General features: G+C 41.5%; 1 protein-coding gene across 2 annotated transcripts in view; it reads right to left on the bottom strand.

The window, feature by feature from the left end:
- Positions 1-21,684, bottom strand: part of ARHGAP10 (Rho GTPase activating protein 10) — a 249,936-nt gene that overhangs the window by 127,053 nt on the left and 101,199 nt on the right. For both annotated transcript variants that reach the window (XM_016206885.2, XM_087816505.1), the window contains exons 6-10: positions 19,799-19,909; positions 17,931-18,035; positions 12,393-12,522; positions 8,956-9,062; positions 6,465-6,559 (exon numbers count right to left, since the gene is read on the bottom strand). In XM_016206885.2, the coding sequence (XP_016062371.2) occupies positions 6,465-6,559; positions 8,956-9,062; positions 12,393-12,522; positions 17,931-18,035; positions 19,799-19,909 (548 nt within the window). The remainder of the gene's footprint in view (positions 1-6,464; positions 6,560-8,955; positions 9,063-12,392; positions 12,523-17,930; positions 18,036-19,798; positions 19,910-21,684) is intronic.

Raw genomic sequence — 21,684 nt, 5'->3', positions numbered from 1 at the left:
AACAAATGGTGCTAGAAATACTGAATATCTGTATAAGAAAAAATAAGTAACACTCACCTCCACAGCTCATCTCATATACCCCTAGAAATCTTCACAAGTCATCAACTAACAAGAAAGCTTTTTCTGAGAAAGCGTGGAGAAATATCTTTGCAACATCAGGATAAAGATTTCTTAGAGCAAATAGTTCTACCAATAAAAATTTTAAAAACTGATCAAATCTATTTCAGCCAAATTAGACTATTCTTCTCATCAAAAGACACTATGAAGAAAATTAAGAGGCAAACCACAGATCAGAGAAAACATTCACAATTGATATAGTTGATAAAACATTTGTATCCAGGTTACTTAAAGTAATTCCTACAATTCAATAACCAAAAGTCCAACAATGTCAGTTTTCAAATGAGCAAAATATTTAGACACCTCGCAATGGAAGAAATAGGAATGGCCAGAAAGCACATGGGAAGGGGTGCTCAACATCCCTAGCCATGGATTGCTAAGACGGAAACATAATCAAAAGTTGGTAAGCGGGTGGAAAACCGGAACTCTCATCCATTGCTCATGGGAAAAGTACTTCAGAAAACTGTCATATTCCTAAAAAGTCAAACATATAGATACAAATACACACACATATGTACACAGATTCACAAATATATTCATACTTATACGTACACACACACCATAGACCCAGCAATCCCATGCCAAAATATTTATCCAAGAGAAATGAAAACACATGTCCACCATTGTTCATTACAGCTTACTCAAAAGCTGAAAGCTTTTCCATGACCCAGATTCCAATGTCCTGCAGCATGCATTTTATGAACAAATTCATATTGTCAATTTAGATTTCCATTTAAATACTGGAAGCAATATACAACGTGGCTTTCAGTGTGCCACTATCAACACCACCATCTATAGGGCAAATTCTTACACTTATGAAAAACACAGACGCCTATATACAAGAGATGCTGTTTCTAATCCTATTCCTTCCATTTTCTACCAATCCCATCTAAATTCTTCACAAGTAACTTCCTTCCTTATTCTCTCTACCCTAGAATCTCAGAGTTCCTGGAGGATGCGCCACTCCTGACAGGATGAAGCCACACATGGCCCTTCCCATGCTGGCTTTAACCCATCCCCTGAACTATAACTAATTAAGCTACTGTTACACTTTTTAAATTAAAATATGCACCTCATGCCCGGCCAGGCGTGGCTCAGCGGTTGAGCATCGACCTAGGATCCAGGAGACCAGGGTTCGATTCCCGGTCAGGGCACATGCCCGGGTTGCGGGCTAGGCAGCCAATCAACGACTCGCTCATCATTGATGTTTCTATCTCTCTCTCTCCCCCTCCTTTCCTCTCTCTGAAATCAATAAAGATATGTGTTGTTTTAAATAAATTAATTAAATTAAATAAAAAATAAAATAAAATATGCACCTCATAAATATATTCATATAAAAGAAATAGTACAATTCCATTTGATTCCACAAACGTTTGTTGGAGCTGTTGTCTTAAATGCTTTAAAAGCAAGGCTTCCCAACAGCCACACTACTGACATTTGGGACCAGATGATGGCTGTGGGGGGCTGTCCTGTGCTAAACACTTAGCAGCACTGCCAGCCTCGATCCACTAGATGTCAGCACCATGGGCCTGCCCAGTCCCTCTCCACACAGCTGTGACAACCGGTGTAATTTTGTTAACCAATGTCACCCCAATACACTCAATAAAAAGCGGGGGCGGGGGGGGGAAGGTTCCCAGACAGGAAATCGCTTACAGTTGAGAACCTCTGATTAAAGGATTACCTCAACATATTTTCTCAAGACTTCTATAATTCCTTTTGCCTTGGGCCTCCCTTCCTCTGAGCTTCCTAACTTCGTACCAAGTCTTCAAAATTCAATTTAACAATCAATTTTTCTAGTAAGCTTTCCTAGCCAACCTCACTCCCTATTGCTTCTCAGCTCCCAAAGCACCTTAATCAGAACTCTGAGCTATCCTTTGTTTATAAACCCTCCTGGTCTGCAAGTTCCCTTAAGATCAGGCCTTTTAGTGTCTGGTTTAGTCTTGCATCCTCAGTGCCAAACACAGTGAACAATTGTTTAGGCACCTAAATGCCATGCATTATAAAACACTTACAAATATTACTACAGCTAAAGTGCTACAGCAACATTCTTGTTACTCAGTCCACTTGCATGGGCTTCTGGAAGCAATGTGTTCTTAACTCACTCTTTTAAAGTGACAAACAGGCCCAGCTGGGGTGGCTCAGTGGTTGAGCGTCAACCTTTGAAGCAGGAGGTCGCTGTTCGATTCCTGGTCAGAGCACATGCCTGGGTTGTGGGCAGAGGCAGCCGATCAATGACTCTCTCTCATCATTGATGTTTCGCTCTCTCCCTCCCTCTCCCTTCCTCTCTGAAATCAATAAAAACATTTTTTTTTTTGGAAAGTGACAAGCAGTATGGTTCCATCCACACAGATGCTAAATAAAGTCACTGGTGCAGAAGGGTTCTAAAATACACAATGCTTCAAATACACAGGCAACTTGATCCCCCACCATCGTCGTGAAAATAGAAATGGGTGACTTATAAAAGTAAAAAGCATCTTGCCATCCTTCCACGAGCGACATACTAGGAACAGAGCCAAGTCAAACCAAATATAATATCTGACATGTCAGATTAATGAGAGGGAAATGGGAAGCATTTTCTTTAAGCAGTGCCTGAATGGGCTGTGTGGGAGAACTTCACAGAATGGTAATTATTTATCAAGCAAATGCGTGGGGGTCACAGTACAATGTGACATGTGGCAAGTGTGCCAATCAAGCTAAAAGCATATTATATAACAAAGCTCTTGGAGGGGAGAGTAGGGGGACAATTTTGCACTTTTCAGAGAGGAAAGCAGCCTCTCCGGACAGACTACAAGGCTTGCCATGGGGAAAACGACTCTACCCAATACTCTTCTACAACTTACAGTGAGTGACATAGTCATTTCGCAGCCCATGGAACTTCAAGTGTGACTGGCATGGAGTCAGTGTTTAAAGTCATTTTAAAGAATCTTGTTTAGTTATGATAAGTATTTGTTTATAGCTGTGTCCCCTTTAAGTTTTGTTGAGATATAATTCACCCCATAAATTTCACCGACTTACAGAGTATACAATTCAGTGGCTTTTTAATTAAGATAGCCACCGAGTTGTATAACCACCACCAAAGTCAATGTTAAAACATTTTCACCATCCCTCCCCCCAAAAAACCCATTCTCATTACCTGTCACTCTCCATTTCCTTCCAAGACCCCCAGCCCCAGGAAGCCACAAATCTACTTTCTGTCCATATAGATTTGCCTGTTCTGGATGTTTCGTATAAATGAAATCATACAATATGTGGTCTCTGTGACTGGTTTTTTTCTCTCGGCATACTGTTTCATCCACATTGCAGCACATATTATTAGTTCTCCATTCCTTTTTATTGCAGGTCTTATTTGGTTGTACGGAAATACCACATCTTATCTATCCAGTCATCATTCAGTAGACATCTGAGTTGTTTCTAATTTTTGGCTAATATGAATGCTGCTGCTGTGGACATTCATGTACAAGTTTTTATATAGAAATAGGTTTCCAATTTTGCATATACAGCTAGAACTAGAATTTCTGGGCCATAGGGTAACTTTATGCTTAACTTTTTGAAGAGCTGCCAAACTGTTTTCCAAAGCAGTTACACCATTTCAAATACGCACCATCAGGTCTGAGTCCTTACTGTCTCCACATCCTCACCAATACTCATTACCTGACCTTTTCGTTATAGCTCTCCTAGTGGGTATGAAGTGGTATCTTATTGTGGCTTTGATTTGTATTTTCTTGATAGCTAATGATATTAAGCATCATTTCCTGTGCTTATTGGCCACTTGTATATTTTCTTTGAAGCAATGTATAATGCAGATCTTCTGCCTGTTTTTAACTGGGCTATTTGTCTTTTTATTACGGAGTTACAAGAGTTCTTTATTCTGGATACAAGTGTCCTATGAGATATATAATTGCAAGTATTTTCTCCCAATCTCTGGGTTTATCTTTTCACTTTTTTGATGGTGTTCTTGGCACGTATGTTCTTAAATGCTACTGTTTAGCTAAAACAGTAAAAACAACATTTTAGTGAATTCAGGGAAGGAAAATGAAGCACACATTCATCTAACCATTGATAATGAAGGCAGCAATGGCTAACTGGACACACACACACCAGCCACTCTCCTTTCAGTCTCAGTAATAGGCTCCCCAACTACTGTCTGGAAACAAAAGACAGCAATTTCCCAACCTTCCTTGCAACTAGGTATAACCATACAACTCCATTTAGGCCAATAGCATGTGAGCAAAAAACAGCATGTGCATGCAACCTCTGGAAAGTGCTCCTCCATCAAAAGACAGTGCATGTGATAAATGGGAGCAGGCATCTTGGGCCTAAAGTGACTAGGAAGGCAAACCATGCACAATAGGGAGCCGGATCTGACAAAAGCATGCTATCAGCCCTCACCTGACCACCTCTAGGCTTCCTGAACAAGAGAAAACAAACTTTTACATTGTGTAAGCCATCTTACTTCTAGATTTTCAGTTACGTGCAACCAACTCTGATCTGAACTCATGCAACAATCAAATGAAAGCTCTGTATTTACATCCGCCCAGATCAAAGCAAGCCCAGGCTCCATCTTGCAGTTTAATAAGTATTACCGATTGTCACAATGTCACCTGACTTCTTTTCCAACATAAGGAGTAAAAAGCAGCAAAAATTAATACCAAGAGAGAAGATACAATATATTTAGAGTAAACATGTACAGTCAGCCATGAAGTTGCTATATGAAGGTACCCAATGAGAACACTGTACAAATTCCATCAGAAACCCATTTACAATACCTATATGCTCGAAAATGGGTTAAGTATTTTCTTTAAGCAGAAAGAAAACACTGGAGCTCAGTGCTGCAGTGTGGTACAGAAGAAAAGGGCGGTTGACTGACAGTTGCCTGATTGAATCTCATCCAAGTTCTGTCACTTCTAAGCAACAATCCGATGCCATTTAATCCGGAACAAATTTGGTGAATGCCTACCATATACAAACCACTGCATTTGGTTCTGCAGTACCAAATAACACTAGGATAGGATCCCTACCCTCATGGAATTCATCATTTAAGACAAGGAACAAATTACCTATATTTCCCAGTAGTCAACCAGCCTGGGAAATAGTCAAGAAAAGATCGTACCTTATTCAAACCTTTTGTTAGAGATGCCTTCAAAGCCCAGAATTAGGGTGGAGACCTCAAAGTACACGCACTGCCCTTCTTGATGTCCCAGTTCCCCATCATTAAGTGGGAAGGATAACACCTACCTGACAGAGGTGTGGTGAAGATTAAATGAGAAAAAGCACAGAAAATTTCAGAACTGTCTGGAACTCAGAAGGGGCTCGGGACGCGTCACTGCATCTCTGGGGGTGTTCGCACGTGTATGTATCCTCAAGTCTTATTAAACAGCTGGATACTTATAAAGCTGCCTGTCCTTCTCATGGTCGTGCCAAACATACCCCGGTGCTTAATTAAGGGCACATCTTTATGCGCGTGGTCTTCAGTTCATTTATTGGAAAGTGAAGCACAGATCTGCCCTCTCTGCACCAAGCCCCCCGACCCCGTTATGCCATCTACGGGGAGGGGAAGCATGAATTATTTTTGTATTCTTACGTCCTGACCTGAAACGAACTTTTGCCTTTAAATTAAAATCTCCTATCTAAAACTTTTATTATACAAATATGAAACGGCCTTATCTAAAGACCTTTGTTTCCAAAACCAGGGCTTGCAGAGAGCCACGATACTGCCAGCCGTGGAAACAACACAGAACAAAGCCGAGCGCCAGGCCTCCCCTCGGCGATACTGGAGAACACAGAACGTGTGAACGCCAGCAATGAAGCACTATCAACAGGTGAATTTTTTCTTTCCCTTACTTCTTTCTCCATGGCAAAGATCCTTTTATAACTAAGTAACTGGAAAGCATACGATAAGAAAAACACACTAGCCTTTTAATAAACAGAGTGTGCCCAAGACCTCCCTCACATACCGGGGAAATGCCCACACGACCACGAACATCGTTTTCTGTGAACAGTCCCCGGCCCCCCAGTTTTAGCTTTGTCACTCACTTCCTCACTTTCACCCATTACCCCTTTAGCGCCACACATTCGACTTGGATGGACAATGAAATGTCCGAGGTTATTTTCTAAGTGACAACACTGCTTAGAATCGCTCCAAAGGTCAGCCAAGAAACAGCTATCCCTCCTCAGCTAAACACAGTGGCCCAGACTAAACAGCTCACAGTGAATCACGCACAGACCGAAATGTACCGTGATAACATTCTTTCAGGTTCTGGAAATCTCAGTTGCAATTTACCCTTATTATTATTTTTTTTTAATCAAAATGACTGTTTCATGTAAGTTTAATAATTCCAATCACTTACCGGTCAGCAATTTCTACATCAAAACAGAATCTTCTGTCAATGGAGTCAGCAGGCCTCTTGGTACATTCTCGCAAAAAGAACACCTCTCCATCCCCCTGCAGGCAATCATTTTAAACACTCAGAAACTGCAGTATAAACATACACACACCGAGGCACCCTATATGGGGGGGGGGAGGGGAGGGGGCAAGATTTTTAAGTTCCTTTATCCTATATATTATCTTCCAAACTAGTTTATTAAGCACTATTGAGAATTGTAACCATTTTTGTCATTCTCCTTTCCTTGGGGTTTTCTAGATCCTTCTTGGATGACAATGACATTAAACAAGACCTCATGAGTGCTAATTTTAAACGCGACATGAATAAAACATTTTCCATGTGCTAGAGTATTTGTTACTTTCTTATTAGACTCTTTTAAAATGAAGAATAACCCCGGCCGGAATGGTTCAGTGGTTGAGCGCCCATCTAGGAACCAGGAGGTCATGGTCTCATTCCCGGTCAGGGCACCTGCCCAGGTTGTGGGCTTGATCCCTGGCACGGGGCCTGCAGGAGGCAGCCGATCAGTAACTCTGTCTCATCATTTATGCTCCTCTCTCTCTCTCCTTCTCCCTTCCTCTCTCTGAAATCAATTAAAATACATTATGAATTAATTAATTAAAAACATAATAATGTTTTTGTTTCCTATTACATTATACCATATGAAATAGCCAGTATATGACCATTTCTGACCTATAAAAATTTCAATTCCACACAAATCCAGCTAGAAGTATACCAAGGGCCCTACATTAGCCATCCTAATCATCTAAAGCTAGAACCACTCAATCTACGTGGTATTTCTGTTTCCTAAGTGAACATCCTGAATTTATCTTAATTTTCTTAAATTTTTTATCGTACCATTTTACCTCTCTCAACCATCCTCTCTAAAAGTATTAAAAAGAGGGACAAGACAGGAGACAGAAGCAATGTAGGAATGCAGGTCCTCAGTGAAAAACTGTGAGAATTCGGGGTACACACTCCTAGAACACTTCAATGTTTTTTTAAAATATGTTTTTATTGCCCGGCTGGGCCTGGCTCAGAGGCTGAGCATCGACCTAGGATCCAGGAGATCGGGGTTCGATTCCCGGTCAGGATACATGCCCGGGTTGCGGGCTAGGCAGCCAATCAATGACTCTCTCATCATTGATGTTTCTATCTCTCTCTTTCTCCCCCTCCTTTCCTCTCTCTGAAATCAATAAAGATATGCTTAAAAAAAAAATTTACAAAAAACAAAACATGTTTTTATTGATTTCAGAGAGGAAGGGAGAGAGAAGCATTAATTGGCTGCCTCCTGCACGCCCCTTAACAGGGATCGAGGCCATGTCAGCATCTGTCCTGATCGGGAATCGAACTGGCGACCTCTTGGTACATGGGACACTCAACCAACTGAGCCACGCCGGCCACGGCGAACACTTTAACATTCTTAACATTTTCTAGACTATGAGGACCTCCAGATAATATTCAACATTCAAATACACAAATATTCAAAACATCACTGTCATTATTTATAAAATGTAATTTTTATTATTTGGTGGCTAAAACAGACCTCGCTCAACAGACATGCTTGGGGGCTTGACGTAGCTCTGACAGGAAACTCTGACTCACACCTCCTGCTCCATCCCAAACCCCATTAGCCTGCGAGGTGACAAACTCACTTCCTCCTCTTACTCATTTTCTATCTATTTTATTACCATAGAAATGCATTTGTATTATAAGCCACCTGAAATATTTTTTTTCAGGAAGATACAAAGTCTATGTAAATAGAGGGGAACTTGGGTTCATTCTGTATTCACGTAAGCAAAATTATGCCTGTCCACCCAGCAAGCACTGAATTAGCCTTCCTCCTCAGCTGTGTGGCCAATGATGCTCAGGACTGGTGGGAAGACCTTTGTCCCCAGCCCACTGATCACTGCTATGAGCGGCAGCTTCTGCTTAACACACACGTGAAGACCACGCTTCCCACACAGCCAGCGCGGCGGGCTCCGGGCCCCAGCCCTGCCACACGCGCCGTTTGCTGTGCCTTTCCATGGGAAGAGGAAACTGAGTGGGAATCCCGAAGCGAGAACCTGGAAAGGCTAAGTGGAAACAGTAAAACTCATTATAGATCATCCACTCTGTAACGTTGTCACGGTGTGGATACATGTGCACACGTCAGATCTTCCGTGTAAACGCTGTGTCGCGAACACTCGTTGCAGCTGTTAACTTTACCTTCCAACAACAGTGACATGAGAGGATTCTAGTCTTCTCTTAAGAATAAAAGTCTGACCATAGACTCTTATGCAGTCAAGTCAAAAAATATGAATTGCTGTTTTCTGACCTTTTATTTAGAAACAAAAAGATTTTAATCCTAAAAAATAAAATAAAATGTAATGTATCATCGGTACATATAAACATCATTAAAGCGACACCCTCAAAGACCACCTCCCATAGGACACAAAGTGTGACATCGGATACTTACAAGTTTCCCGCCAGATCTGTGCTCAAATGGGATCATGCTGAATTTCTTGGCTGCTTTCCGATACATGCAGTAGTGTTTGACCCAACTAGACCCGAATGGAGCAGGCCCTGCAACAAGAAATAGAACCTCCTATGTTTCCTTGTGAACAGGCCGATGTGCAGAATTCCACATTACTGAAGAGGAAACCCCAGTAAGCCACAAGACAGCTCAAGGAAACAATTTTGAAAAAACTGCTCATTCAAATAAAAGAGGGAAACTAGGGGAATTAAGGCTCAAAGAAGTCATTTGAGCAACACAGAAGTAAGTTAAAGACGTACTCTTCAAACAGTTTGCTGGACTGTTATCTCATACCTGAAAATCTCTTCATTGTAAGCTATATTTGTTTCTAGTATTAAGAGTTCATGAGACTTTCAAGAATTCAATTTAATATATGCAATTATTTTGTTGTTGTTAATCCTCAACTGAGGACATTTTTTCCATTGATTTTTAGAGTGGAAGGTGGGGAGAGGGGAGAGAGAGAGAGAAACATCGATGTGAGAGAGACACAGATTGGTTGCCCCCCGTACATGCACCAGCCGGGACGGGGGATCGAACCTGCAGCCCAGGTATGTGCCCTTGACTGGGAATTGAACCCCAGACCTTTCAGTGCACAGGCCAATGCTCTATCCACTGAACCACACCGGCCAGGGCAATACGTGCGATCATTTTGGATTCAGTTCTGGCCTTTCAAAATGACAGAACTGTAGAATCAGTGCTCAGGAAAAGCACCTGGTCCGGAAATGCACCCAGCTACTGGAAGCCCACGGCAGCTCCGCAGCAAACATGCGCCCTTACTGATCATGGGAAAGCCAAGCTTTAAAATGAAGCATGAAGAACTCAGGGGTGAGCTGTCCCCACGTACACCAGAACGTTCTCAGAACCACCCCTGACCTCTCGCTAGGTCACTACTGCAACCACCAGCTCTTAAAAGACAACAGTCCAGTCCAGCCAGTGTTGCCCAGTGGCTGGGCGTCAACCCATGAATCAGCAGGTCACGGTTCGACTCCTGCTCAGGGCACATGCCCCGGCTGCAGGCTCATCCCGAGTAGAGGGCATGCAGGAGGCAGCCGATTAATGGCTCCCTCTCATCATTGATGTTTCTCTCTCTCTCTCCCCCTCTCCCTTCCTCTCTCTGAAATCAGTAAAAAGGTATTTTTTTAAAGACAACAGTCTACGTCAGGGGGACCTGGGATCTAGAATTTCAAGTGACAGTAAAGGTCCAATCATAACAAAACAAAAGTTAGGCCCAACATAGTTTGACTTTTTTTTTTCTTTCACCAAGTAAAGACATTTTTTAAAAGCAATTAACATTATACCATCATTTCAAAACAAACAAGTAAAGTTTCTATTCTTAAAAATCAAGGAGGACAAGCTTAAAAGGAAAAAGATCTCATTTATAAAAAAATGCATTTAGCTTTAGGAAACACTATTACCTTATCTTGGGGTGAGGGGGGATGAAAGGGGTTCCCAGACCACAATAAATCTTATCTCAGACCACCATTAGTCCACAGACTAGAATTAGGGAACCGCTGTGGGTTGCTATCTTAACAGCTAGCATTTGTATCTTGTTCCACAGTTCACAAAAATATTGCACATGTATTTCATTCAATACTAAGAATAAAACCTCAGGGAGGGGGTGGTATATCATTGTCATTTTAATCAAAAAAACAAACAAAATTTAAGCTTAGAACAAATGCCCGAGAAATGACAAAGCCAAACCCCAACTCAGAGTCTCTGACCCCAAATAGCAAGGTCTTCCCACTAACTGAGCGGCCAGCCCCTCTGGACACTCATGTGACCCTACCTTCTCCACGAGCTCCCCGCACACAGGCTGATGAGGCTGTTCCACACCCGCCCAAGCTCCGGGCAAGTGCAGGAGACGGCGCTACACTGCTCCCGTGTCAGACCAGCGACTCCAGCTTTGAGGAGCTGTGTGATCCAGCGAACGTGCCTTACCTGTCGATGCTTCCGTTTTCCCATTGGTAAATGGGATAACAGTACCTTACACTTTATAGGGTTCTTTAAATGGAATAAATGAGACAAGCTGTATAAAGAGCTTAGCCCAGTGTCTGGCATGCAGTTAACAAGAGAAGAATTTTGCCACTGTGGTTTTTGTTGTATTTTTCCCATCCAGTTTCAGCCCAACTCCTCTGAAAGCCAATACTTTTAGAAAGAGATATGAATCCAAAAATCAAAGTTTCCTGCGATTCTTTTCACTTGGGCATAGGACACAGGAATTCTTCCCTACCTATGTCTCTACACAGTATTTTAATTTAATTCTCTCAAATTCAGTAAGTGAGATTAAGAAGATAAAGCATGAGAAATCCTCAGAGTTCTGCCAGGCCAACCAACTGCTCTTCATGAAGACTAACAGCCCAGGTTAAATAAGGGCCATGGAACAGGAACCGCCACTCTGCCGGCTGCACAGAACACCTTCCATTCAAACCACAGGCAGTCGGGCGGACGGGCCTGTCAATCCGCCACGCCTGGCCGGCGAAATGGACCCTCTACAGCACCCCGACTACAGTCGAGGGCGGGGTGGGAGGAAAACAGTAAACACGGGAACGCTTCCACTTTCTGCTCCTTTCTACTAACTGGCAGGCAGGCTCTATGGTTGAAGGCGTAAACTTTAAGAGCTTCACTATTAAAGGAAGACCGAGTTGTCCAAAGTTAGAAAGGGTTTTTGGAGTGCCTTCACTTCAAAACAAGGGCTCTCTAATGCACCGGATGGTCACTAAGCGACGGCACTAAAATCTCTGTGAGATAAGTTAGGACGCCATCTAGGAATAACTGTCATAGCCATCCGCAACCCACCTGACAGTTACAGTAAGAACACGCGGTCTCAGGCCGGAGTGGAGAGAAATGATGTGAAGGAAAAAAGAAATATGCCCCTCCTGACTTCAACCAGGAGAAGCAGGGTTGTGGGAGGGGGAGACGGGAGGGTGTGCGTACATAGCATTGTTTTACTTCATTTTATATATTGCATCAGAGCATTTGGGTATCTGAGGGGTACTGGAACCAATCCCCCTGAAAATAGAAAGGACAGCTACATACGAATGTGTGTGCATGTGTGTTAGTGTGTTGGTGATAGGATGAGCTTAGGTGAAAGGAAAATACCCCACCTCCCTCTCAGCCTTATGATGAGTCTGGCTCCCTTAGGAGCAAGTCTTAGCAGAGTGTGCTGCAAAATTCAGGGGCGTGGCCAGAAAGCCCAGTGCTCAGAGTCCCCTCCCTAGAGCAGGAATGCATTTCCCCCCAAAACGCAAAATGCACCTCCTAGATGGGAGGAGGCAAAGAAAGTGATCGGAATAATTTTTCCAAAAATATCGGAGTAATTACAATACAAATTTTTAAAACAATTCTTCACGAGTCATCCATCCCTGCTGGCGGCGCCTTACTTTTCTCCTGCACAAACAGGTAGCCTTCCGCTGTGAACTGACTGGCTCGCTTGTGGTCCTTGGGGTTCTGTCGGATTTTGTTCATAAGCTCCTCCACTTCCGACCGTGTTCCTTCAAAACGGTTCCGCGTCTAAACCAGATAAAAACCACAGGTAAGTTTATAAGTGTGCGCGTAAGTTTTTTCATGTACATTTTCAAGTCTCTGGATAACTATCATTAAATTTGTAGCATTTTTCTATAAATTTCTCAAAATACACCCAGACTTTCCAGGGTGCCCTTATTGAGAAAAGGAGGGAGGGGGTAAAATAGCAAAGAGGAAAGTCAAGGTAACTAGAGATGACTTACTCTAGAAGCTTGCTAACACCAAGAATAACTCAGCATACGAATCCCAGCATCCACTTCTCACAATTCTACTAAATCATGGAATTTGTTAAAATGTAGGCCATAAGGTATCCACCCGGGAAGTCTTTCCTTCCCATCAATCCACCTGCCTCGTTATGACTATTACACCAGCAATACTTGGAAGCGCTCGGAATCTGAAAAACTTCATTCTTCTTCTAAACTTAAAGATGAGCGTCGTTTTTCCAGGTCAAGGCAACTTCCTTCTTAGAAGAAGGAAGGGGCGGAAAATCTCACCTACAAATGATGTCTCCGTCAGCTGAGACAAACCGCATTTCTGAAGCCCAGAGGCCGTGGTTTGCCAGTATCAGTGTGGAGCCGCGACACTGACCGAGCGCACACAGGGGAGGTAACAGCATCACCGAGGCGGCTGAGGAGTCAGCACCGGCGAGCGTCTGCACACCTCTCATCCACTCTCAAAAATAACCGTATTAGTACCGAAAACCGCTGATGTGAAGCTGTGGAGGCGCTGAGATGAAAAATTACTATTGAAATTTCTCCTCTCTCCTCTCTAATGAACGGGGTTACCTGGGGTCCTACCCGCAGAAAAATGGAAGCATGATAGATATTCTTTAGGGGCATGGGGAGTCTGACAGAGTAGATCTTCACGGGGAAGACTTATCTGCAGAGAATTAAGCACAAGCTGAGAGTTGTTTTAAAGATCTGCTTATGTATTATAAGAAATCACAGGGCTGCAAAGAGGGTGGGGCTCATGCGTTGGTGGCCAGTCCCTCTCACCTTCCCACGTCTCCTGTCTCCAGGGTTTCTTATCTTAATACTGACCATACATACCCTGATTTTATTCACCTTTTTGGTCACTTTGCGAGATTCCTCAAAACTCTCACTTCTTTCCATTTGTGTGTTTTATACATATATATCCACACACACATATACACGCGAATACCATATGCATATACACGCGAGCGTGCGCGCGCACACACACACACACACACACACACACACACATTCCTATTTACCCAAACTCTTACTATTTATGTTAATGTTCAAATTGCCCTGTGTCTTTTGACATGTCCCTTAATTCTCTGATCAATCCCTTGCTTTCTGATGAAAAAAGGAGTCCCGGGTTCACCTCATGCTTTTTCTCTGGCCCAGTCCTAAAATCAGCCTTTTCCCCGAAGGAGCCCTTGCTCCTTTTAGTGGAGGCTAATATTTAGAAACCAAGTTCTGGGCAGAGTTCCAGCATTATAACACATAGAGAGGGACAAGACAGGGTCCTGGGGGGGGGGGGGGAAGAAAAGATACAACAAGCTAAAAAGTGGCGATAAACCCACCCCTCAGAAATAACCACGTTCATGCTTTTACACGATCACTCCCATCTCTTTAAAAAACACAATTTATTGTTGTGGTGTTCTATGGTTCTCACAACATTATAACAAAAACATTTCTGCATTTTCTTACGTTCTTTTTAACCATTCTTTGTATCTACTAGGGAATCTTTATGAATCCTAAAATGTCTCAAGTTGTATTTTCTTCCAAGAATTCTATTCTACTCTCCCCTTCCCCACAGTCCTCTGGTGACAGAGAGCACAGAAGTGTGACGTTAATTTTTTTTAATATGCTTTAATTTTGATGAAATTTACATTCTTGTACATAATCTATTTTCTACAAGCCTCTTGCTCTTAGAGTGTGGGAAATGGATAAAGACTCAATCTCTCTCTCAAAAAAAAAAAAAAAAAAAAAACAAAACAAAACACACCTAACCATTTTTACAATAAAAAAGGTGAAACCAGATTGGGGGAAATAGATGTTTTGCCTTTTAAATAACTTTTACCTTTTTTCTGATTATAAAATAGCGTTGCTATCTTTTTTATTGTAGTAAGATACTAAAATGTTGGCCTGAATTACCTATGATATCACGCAGTTAGCTAACTCTAAAATTTGGTTTTAACGTGTGCATATATTTCCTTAAATAAGTAAATATACATAGGAAAGAAAATAATATGCAAGTGGGGTTTTTTTCAGCAATAGGTAATTTTCCCTTTAATATGCTAAAAGCTGATAGGGAATGACATAAATGGCCAAGATACGAGAAGGTTACGGCAATACTGAGGCATAGCAGGCCAGATAAAATGAGGGACCTGTTTCAAAGGTGCTGGCATTTCTGACGGGAAATGAACGAGCTAAGCCCGGCCGGCGTTGCTCAGTGGTTGAGCATCAACCCACAGACCTGGAGGTCATGGTTTGATACCTGGTCAGGGCACATGCCTGGGTTTCAGGCTCAATCCCCAACAGGGGGCATACAGGAGGCAGCCGATCAATGACTCTCTCATCATTGATGTTTCTCTCTCTCCCTCCCTCTCCCTTCCTCTCTCTGAGATCAATAAAAACATATTAAATAAATAAATAGCTAAAAGCAAAAATGAAGAGCCAAGAAAACACCTGGATCAGATGTTCTCAAAAATGAAGGTGAGGTGAAAAGAAGAGCCTCTACTAGAAACAGCCGGAACAACATGAAAATGAAGAGAGAGACAGGAGAGGTGAAGGACTTGGGGCCGTTTACTGACGACAATCCTCATGCTCCAAACAATGCGGGGAAAAGTGTGTCGTCGGGATTTTTCCCAGTAAATTGTTCTTTGGCCATTTCTGTACAGGAATTGAATGCTGTTTCCAAATGCGTGTGCTAAGTTCTTAATAGGTTAAGGGTAGTTACTGGGTCATGTTGTGAATCATTTGAAATGATGGCTTGTCTTATAATATTTCATGACTGACCATTGTACATTCACATTGAAATCTTTAATCTCTCAGAAATTATTCTGGCGTATGTAAGGTAACCATATCCCCGTTCCCACAGGTGTGTTACAAAAGCAGCTCCACAGATAAGCAGGCATTGCAGGGAGAGTTTCACTGAAGCCCCCAGGAGACGCTGCTTGTCCCCACACCTCGCACGAGATGCTGAGGCAAAGCTGGCTTCACGGGCTTGTATCCTGTCACACAAGGAGGGCGGGCCCTGTGCTGGAGGGCCAGGCCCTCCGCTTCATGCTCTGCTGTCTGTCGCTGTCCTAAAATGCTTCATTTTGAATAAGGGGCCCCGCCTTCCCATTTTACACTGGCCCCACGATTATGGATCCAGCTCTGCCTGAGGGTCCCACCCAGGCCAGCCCTGTAATTGACAAGTGAGGTCCAGACAGAGAAAGTTAATTTCCACAAGTTATACAGCCAGTTAGTGGAGGGAGGGGAAAAAAATCAGGACTATAATCTTCTAAACTATGTAAAGCTCTTTTTATAATACTGTGTTCTGCTGCTTGTAAAATATTCTGAAAAATCACAGTATCATTAGACTAAACATTCTACCACCAACAGAGACAATTTTTTAAAGTTAGGCCTAATCTATACGTATACATTTTGATATTGTAAAAAAATTCTATTACATAAAAGAATGACAGGGGAGAGGGGACTTACTCTTTTAGTCATTTAACCCAGCTGTTTGTTTAAACAATCTGTACACACACATAAATTACGAAACACAAGAGAGTACATTATCTACATTCCCAGCGTAGGGAACTATACCAAAAAAAGTAAAAATAAAATCTACACAAAAACCATTCACCTTCAGTTTCTAAGACTAAGAAATTGAAAGTCAGGCAGCAAACAGCACAGAGACTCCTACCATTCAACATGTATGTCTTTGATTATGTGCTGGGAGTTTGTCCCAAGGCTCACTCTCACTGTATTACTAACAGGACCTCAAATTACACTAAATATAACCTGAATGGCTTTTCCATGAGGCCACTTCCAAATCGACTAAAGTATTGAGAAAAACAACATCCAGCCACCTTCTGATCAAAATCACATACATTATACTGTTTAACAGATAAAGTTCTCCTAAATCTCTTTCTCAGAGACCCACTGAAAGCATACATTTTCCAGGAAAATAATAAAGCAAACAGCCACTGGGAACCCAATATATTAGTGAACAGGCTTAAAACCCAGGAAATAAATTCCTCGTGTGCCATAAGTCTACCTGGGAATAAAAATCAAGTACGATATATAGGTAAAAGTGAAGAAACTTAGGTGATTACAACTGATTCCTTAACTCTAAGGGAAACGCTCTTTGCTTCACACACAGAAGACTCAGGGCTGTATAACAAACCGTTTCCTTAGCACAACCCCACAAAGTGCACAGTGACTATAGTTAACCCTTTGCGGTCGTATAAAATTTGGACATGGGTGTCGTACTGGTCGGAATTAATTTCCATTGAAAGAGCAGTGATACATAACATGCAAGATTATGAAGGATAAACAAGAGAAATTATGAACTGATACATGAATGAATAGAGTTAAGATTCGTACGTTTCCTTGCTGTGCTGGCTGAGAGCAGACATACGACCGGAATGGTAAAAAAGCTTTGGTGGCTGAGAGTAGACAAACGACCGCAAATGGTTAACACTGCTCTGTGACATATTTAAAAGTTGACAGAAGGGTAGATCCTAAAAGTTCTCATCACAAGGGAAAAAAATATTTAGTAACTATATGAGGTGACAGATATTAACTAAACTTATTGCAATAACCATTTTGCCACATATGTAAGTCCAGTCATTATTTTGTAAACCTTAAACTTACACAGTGTTGTCTGGAAATTATATCTCAATAAAGCTCGAAAAGTGAGAATTAAAAATAAACAAATCGCCCGGGGTGGCGTGGCTCAGCGGTTGAGCGTCGACCTAGGATCCAGGTGATGGGGGTTGGATTCCTGGTCAGGACACATGCCTGGGTTGTGGGCTCGATCAATGACTCTCTCATCATTGATGTTTCTATCGCTCCCTCTCCCTCTCCTTTCCTCTCTCTGAAATCAATAAAGATATATTTATAAAAAAATAAATAAACAAATTATGTGAATCTTGATTATAAAAACCTACTTGGTGACGTTTCTGAAAATAAAGGAAGAAAAATAAAGTACATGAAATTTTAAAAGGAGCCACCAGATGGCAGAATTCCCTGAGCCTCCCCTATTTGGAGAGCAGTTTGTTACCCCAACTGACCAGAAGGTGGCAATGTAGCCTCAGGTTCTCAGTACCAACAGATCAGGCTGGTCTTAATTTTAAGACTTTTCATAGAACAAACAGAACAAAAAACACATCTCAGACATTTTCTAATACCATAAAGCTTTCATTTCCTTACATTCTGAATGTTGATCTGTAGTTCCATTTTGTAGTGATTGAAGTCTTTGGCAAGTTCATGGCCCTGATGATAGAAAGTAAACATTCCCTGAAAAAACGACAGCATCTAAGACAAAGAAGAAAGAGTGACATTAGCACCGAAAAAACTTAGGGACACAGAAAGAATAAAAACAGCCACGTATTTCCCCTTATCTTATTGTGATGCTACTGAAGTAAAATAATTAAAAGGAAATCACTAGAATTCAATTAAATCTATCTGCATCTTATTTCATTTGCCCTTTTGAAAAAGGAAGGATGTGTGATTTTTCCTTAAGTATCAGAGCCATGAAACAGCTTTTATAGTGTAACGTGTAGGAGAAATATAATTCTGCATCATCCATTTGTTCTTTTTAGTCAAGAGAATTGCAATATTCACTTATAAGTGAAAGTTTTATCACCGTAGGTCAACAGAATCTGTAAGGAATGTGAAATCACAGAATCAAAGAGCTAAAGGGCAACCAGTTAGTGCAACCTGTTTTGTCGCAAGGACACTGTCACTGGGGCAGAGAGGGGCAGAGGCAGAGCAGTAATTAAGCCTTGAGTTTCCTACCCACTCTCTATCTGCCCCTCTCGATAAGAAGGGGCTTGCTTCTGCATCACATATAAGTAAATCTAAAGTGAGTAAAAGCGATTTGGGGTGAGAGGTAAGGAAATTCTGAAATTCATTTTCTTCAGAATGTTACCTAGTGAATGGTTAGGAATTTGGGACTCTGACATCAAGTGGTCACCAGGGGTCAGTCCCCAACTTCAGCACTATTAGGAGACCTTGGGCAAATTAATGAAACTTTCCCTACTTTGATCTGCTTATTTGCTAAGTGACAACTCTTTATTGAGTTGCTCTGTGGAATAAAATGTATGAGCACAGTCAAGGACTTAGAACAATGACTTGAACGACAGTATTGTAAATGCCCAATAAATGTCGCCCATCGTTGTTTCTCATAAAAAAAAAGGGAAAAAATTCTGTAATTGGTTAATTCTGTTACTCCAACTGGACAGCTCCCACGACTGTCAATTTTTAATCAATCATTATTTGATTTTTTTGTTTCTCAAAATTATATACACAGTGGGCAAATTGTAAAGCATGTGAATCTTATACCAATAAAGTTTTAAAAAAATCACCAAAAAAAGTATATTAAAATTAATATTGAAAATCGAATTCCAGTGTTTCTTGATTTTTTTGTGAAAACCCACAGTACATTTTGCTTCAGAAAATAAATGTATTCATGTATGTGCATAAACATTAATATATAAAGAACTGAAGCTGTTAGAATATATCTATATATAAGCACAAACAGAAATTGTGTGTTTCTAAAATAAGTATAAAGCAATGTCAGAGCAACTCACAAAATAGTCTCAAATGTTCCACCTACTGGTTCTTAACTTAGGTGGCCATTAGCATTGTGACCTGTATTAGAAATAATTTGTTACCAATAATTGTTGAAAGTACCCAGTTTTGGACTGGTGCATTTGCTTTAGAAACAAACTTGAGTAGAGCGAGGATTATCACTCTCACTCACATTCCAGTATCATTTCTTTCATGAGATTTTTGTTAAAGGTGAAATTACACCTGATGGCAGAGTCCTTGAGGCCATATAGCAAAATAACTAATATCCATTACATGTTGCTGTGCAGATAAGGCTGAGAACCCGATGGGTCGAGGATTCACTCCTTGACTTCACCGCTGTGGGTGTCCACCCTTTACAATGTATGGTGTCTTGCTTCATACGTGTGCATTACAGCCTCTAGAAACCATTAATGAAATCTAGAACAAGAAACATTTGCATCAGAGCACAAAAATCTAGTAGCAGAACAACCAGCTATGATACTTACAGGTTCCACGAATTCAAACTTCTTTCTTTCTTGGATTTCCTGCAGCTTACACACATATTCCAGAGACAGTTCATAAAAGTGCTGCCGGTTTTGCTCCACTTGGATGTCTGCCTACATTAAAATAATTGAGGCTGGTTAAATTACAGACAGCAGGGAGTGAAACTCTTGATCGGCGGTCAGCAAAACTACAGCCCAAGTATGGCCCCCTGCCTGTTTTTGCTAAATGAGCTGTATTGGGACATAGTTATGACTATTTGTTTATGTCCTGTCTATGGCTACTTTCCTGCTACGACAGCCAAACTGAGTAGGTTACAACAGGCACCACATGGTCTGCAGAAGTCTTAAATATTTACTACCTGACTCCCTGCAGAAACAGTTCACCGACCCTGGCCTATAGGATGAGGTTGACCCCAAAGGACTGAAGATGAAACAATAAGGCTCTGACAGCTCAGGCTGACCTGCACACACAGACGGAATCAAAATCTCATAAATGGAATTTCCGTGAACAAATCCTCTAAGTCTGAGGTGGGCCAGGCAGAGCGGCTGGGGCAACGTCAGTCACCTCCGCACTCCTAAGTGAAGGCAGCAGATGAGGAAGTGGCAGAACTGCCCGCATCTCAAGAGCCCGGCTCTCAAATGGGTCAGGGCTTGAAGCCCACGCGCAGTAAGTCCCGCTCCTGCGTCCTCACGACGTCTCGTGCCCTGGGAGTGAACAGGCACCTTGTGGTCAGGAGCAGAGTTCCCGGAGGAACAGCAGAGAAAGAGGTCCAGTCTTACAAACCATTCTTACAGGCCACTGTCTAATCTATTTCCTAACTTGGCTAATCCTGCCTTTAAAATTATCTAGACATTTCTCTAAAAATGATATACAAATGGCAGTAAGTACATGAAAAGATGCTCAACATCACTACTCATTAGGGAAATACAAATCAAAACCATGAGGTACCACCTCACACCCATGAGGACGGCTACGATCAAAAATACAGAATTAAGTGCTGGCAAGGATTTGGAGAAATTGGAACCCTTGTGGGAATGTCGCTATGGAAAACGGTACGGCACTTCTCCAAAAAGTTTTTCAAGAGAACTACCACATGATCCAGCAGTTCCACCTCGAGGCATATACCCAAAAGAATTAAACGCGGAGTCTCAACAAATATTTGTGCACCCACGCTCAGGGCAGCTTTACCCACAACAGCTAAAATGAGAAAGCAATCCAAGTGTCTGCCAAAAGATGAGTGGATAAGCAAAAGGTGGCATGTACATACAACGGAATATTTTTCAGCCTCAAAAAAGAAGAAAATTCTGGCACATGCTACAACATGGATGAACCTGGAGGACATTATGCTAAGTGAAATAAGCAAGTTACAAACGGACAAGTACCGTATGATTCCACTTATATGAGTACCTAAAATGGTCAAATGAAGAGAGACAGAAAATAAAATGGTGCTTGCCAGGGGCTGGGGTAGGGGATGGACAGAATGCACAGTCATTACTGAATGAATACAAAATTTCAGTTTGGGAAGATCAAAGAAGTTCTGGACAGGGATGGTGAAGGTTATCGCCCAACTATGTGAATATACTTAATGCCACTGAATTGTACACTTGGAAATAGTTCAAATCATACATTTTATGTTTTATATATTTTACCAGATCTTTTTTTTTTTTTTAATTTGGGGGAGAAAAAGTAATTTAACATATGATAAAAAGCTTTTAGCACCCAATGATTTTTAAGCAAAATAATGTTTAAATATGAAAATAAGAGTGTTACTAAGCTGAAATGAGGATTTCTACCTAACACTCATCAGAATCATGATGTTTTTATACCTCTAATAACCAGAGGTATAAAAACATATAGTTTTTGATAGTTCCACCACCAGCAGATAACA

Source organism: Miniopterus natalensis, chromosome 4 (assembly GCF_054644295.1).
Source record: "Miniopterus natalensis isolate mMinNat1 chromosome 4, mMinNat1.hap1, whole genome shotgun sequence".
NCBI lineage: Eukaryota > Metazoa > Chordata > Mammalia > Chiroptera > Miniopteridae > Miniopterus > Miniopterus natalensis.
Note: the sequence above shows the minus strand (reverse complement) of the source record. Positions and strands in the feature narration are given on the sequence as shown.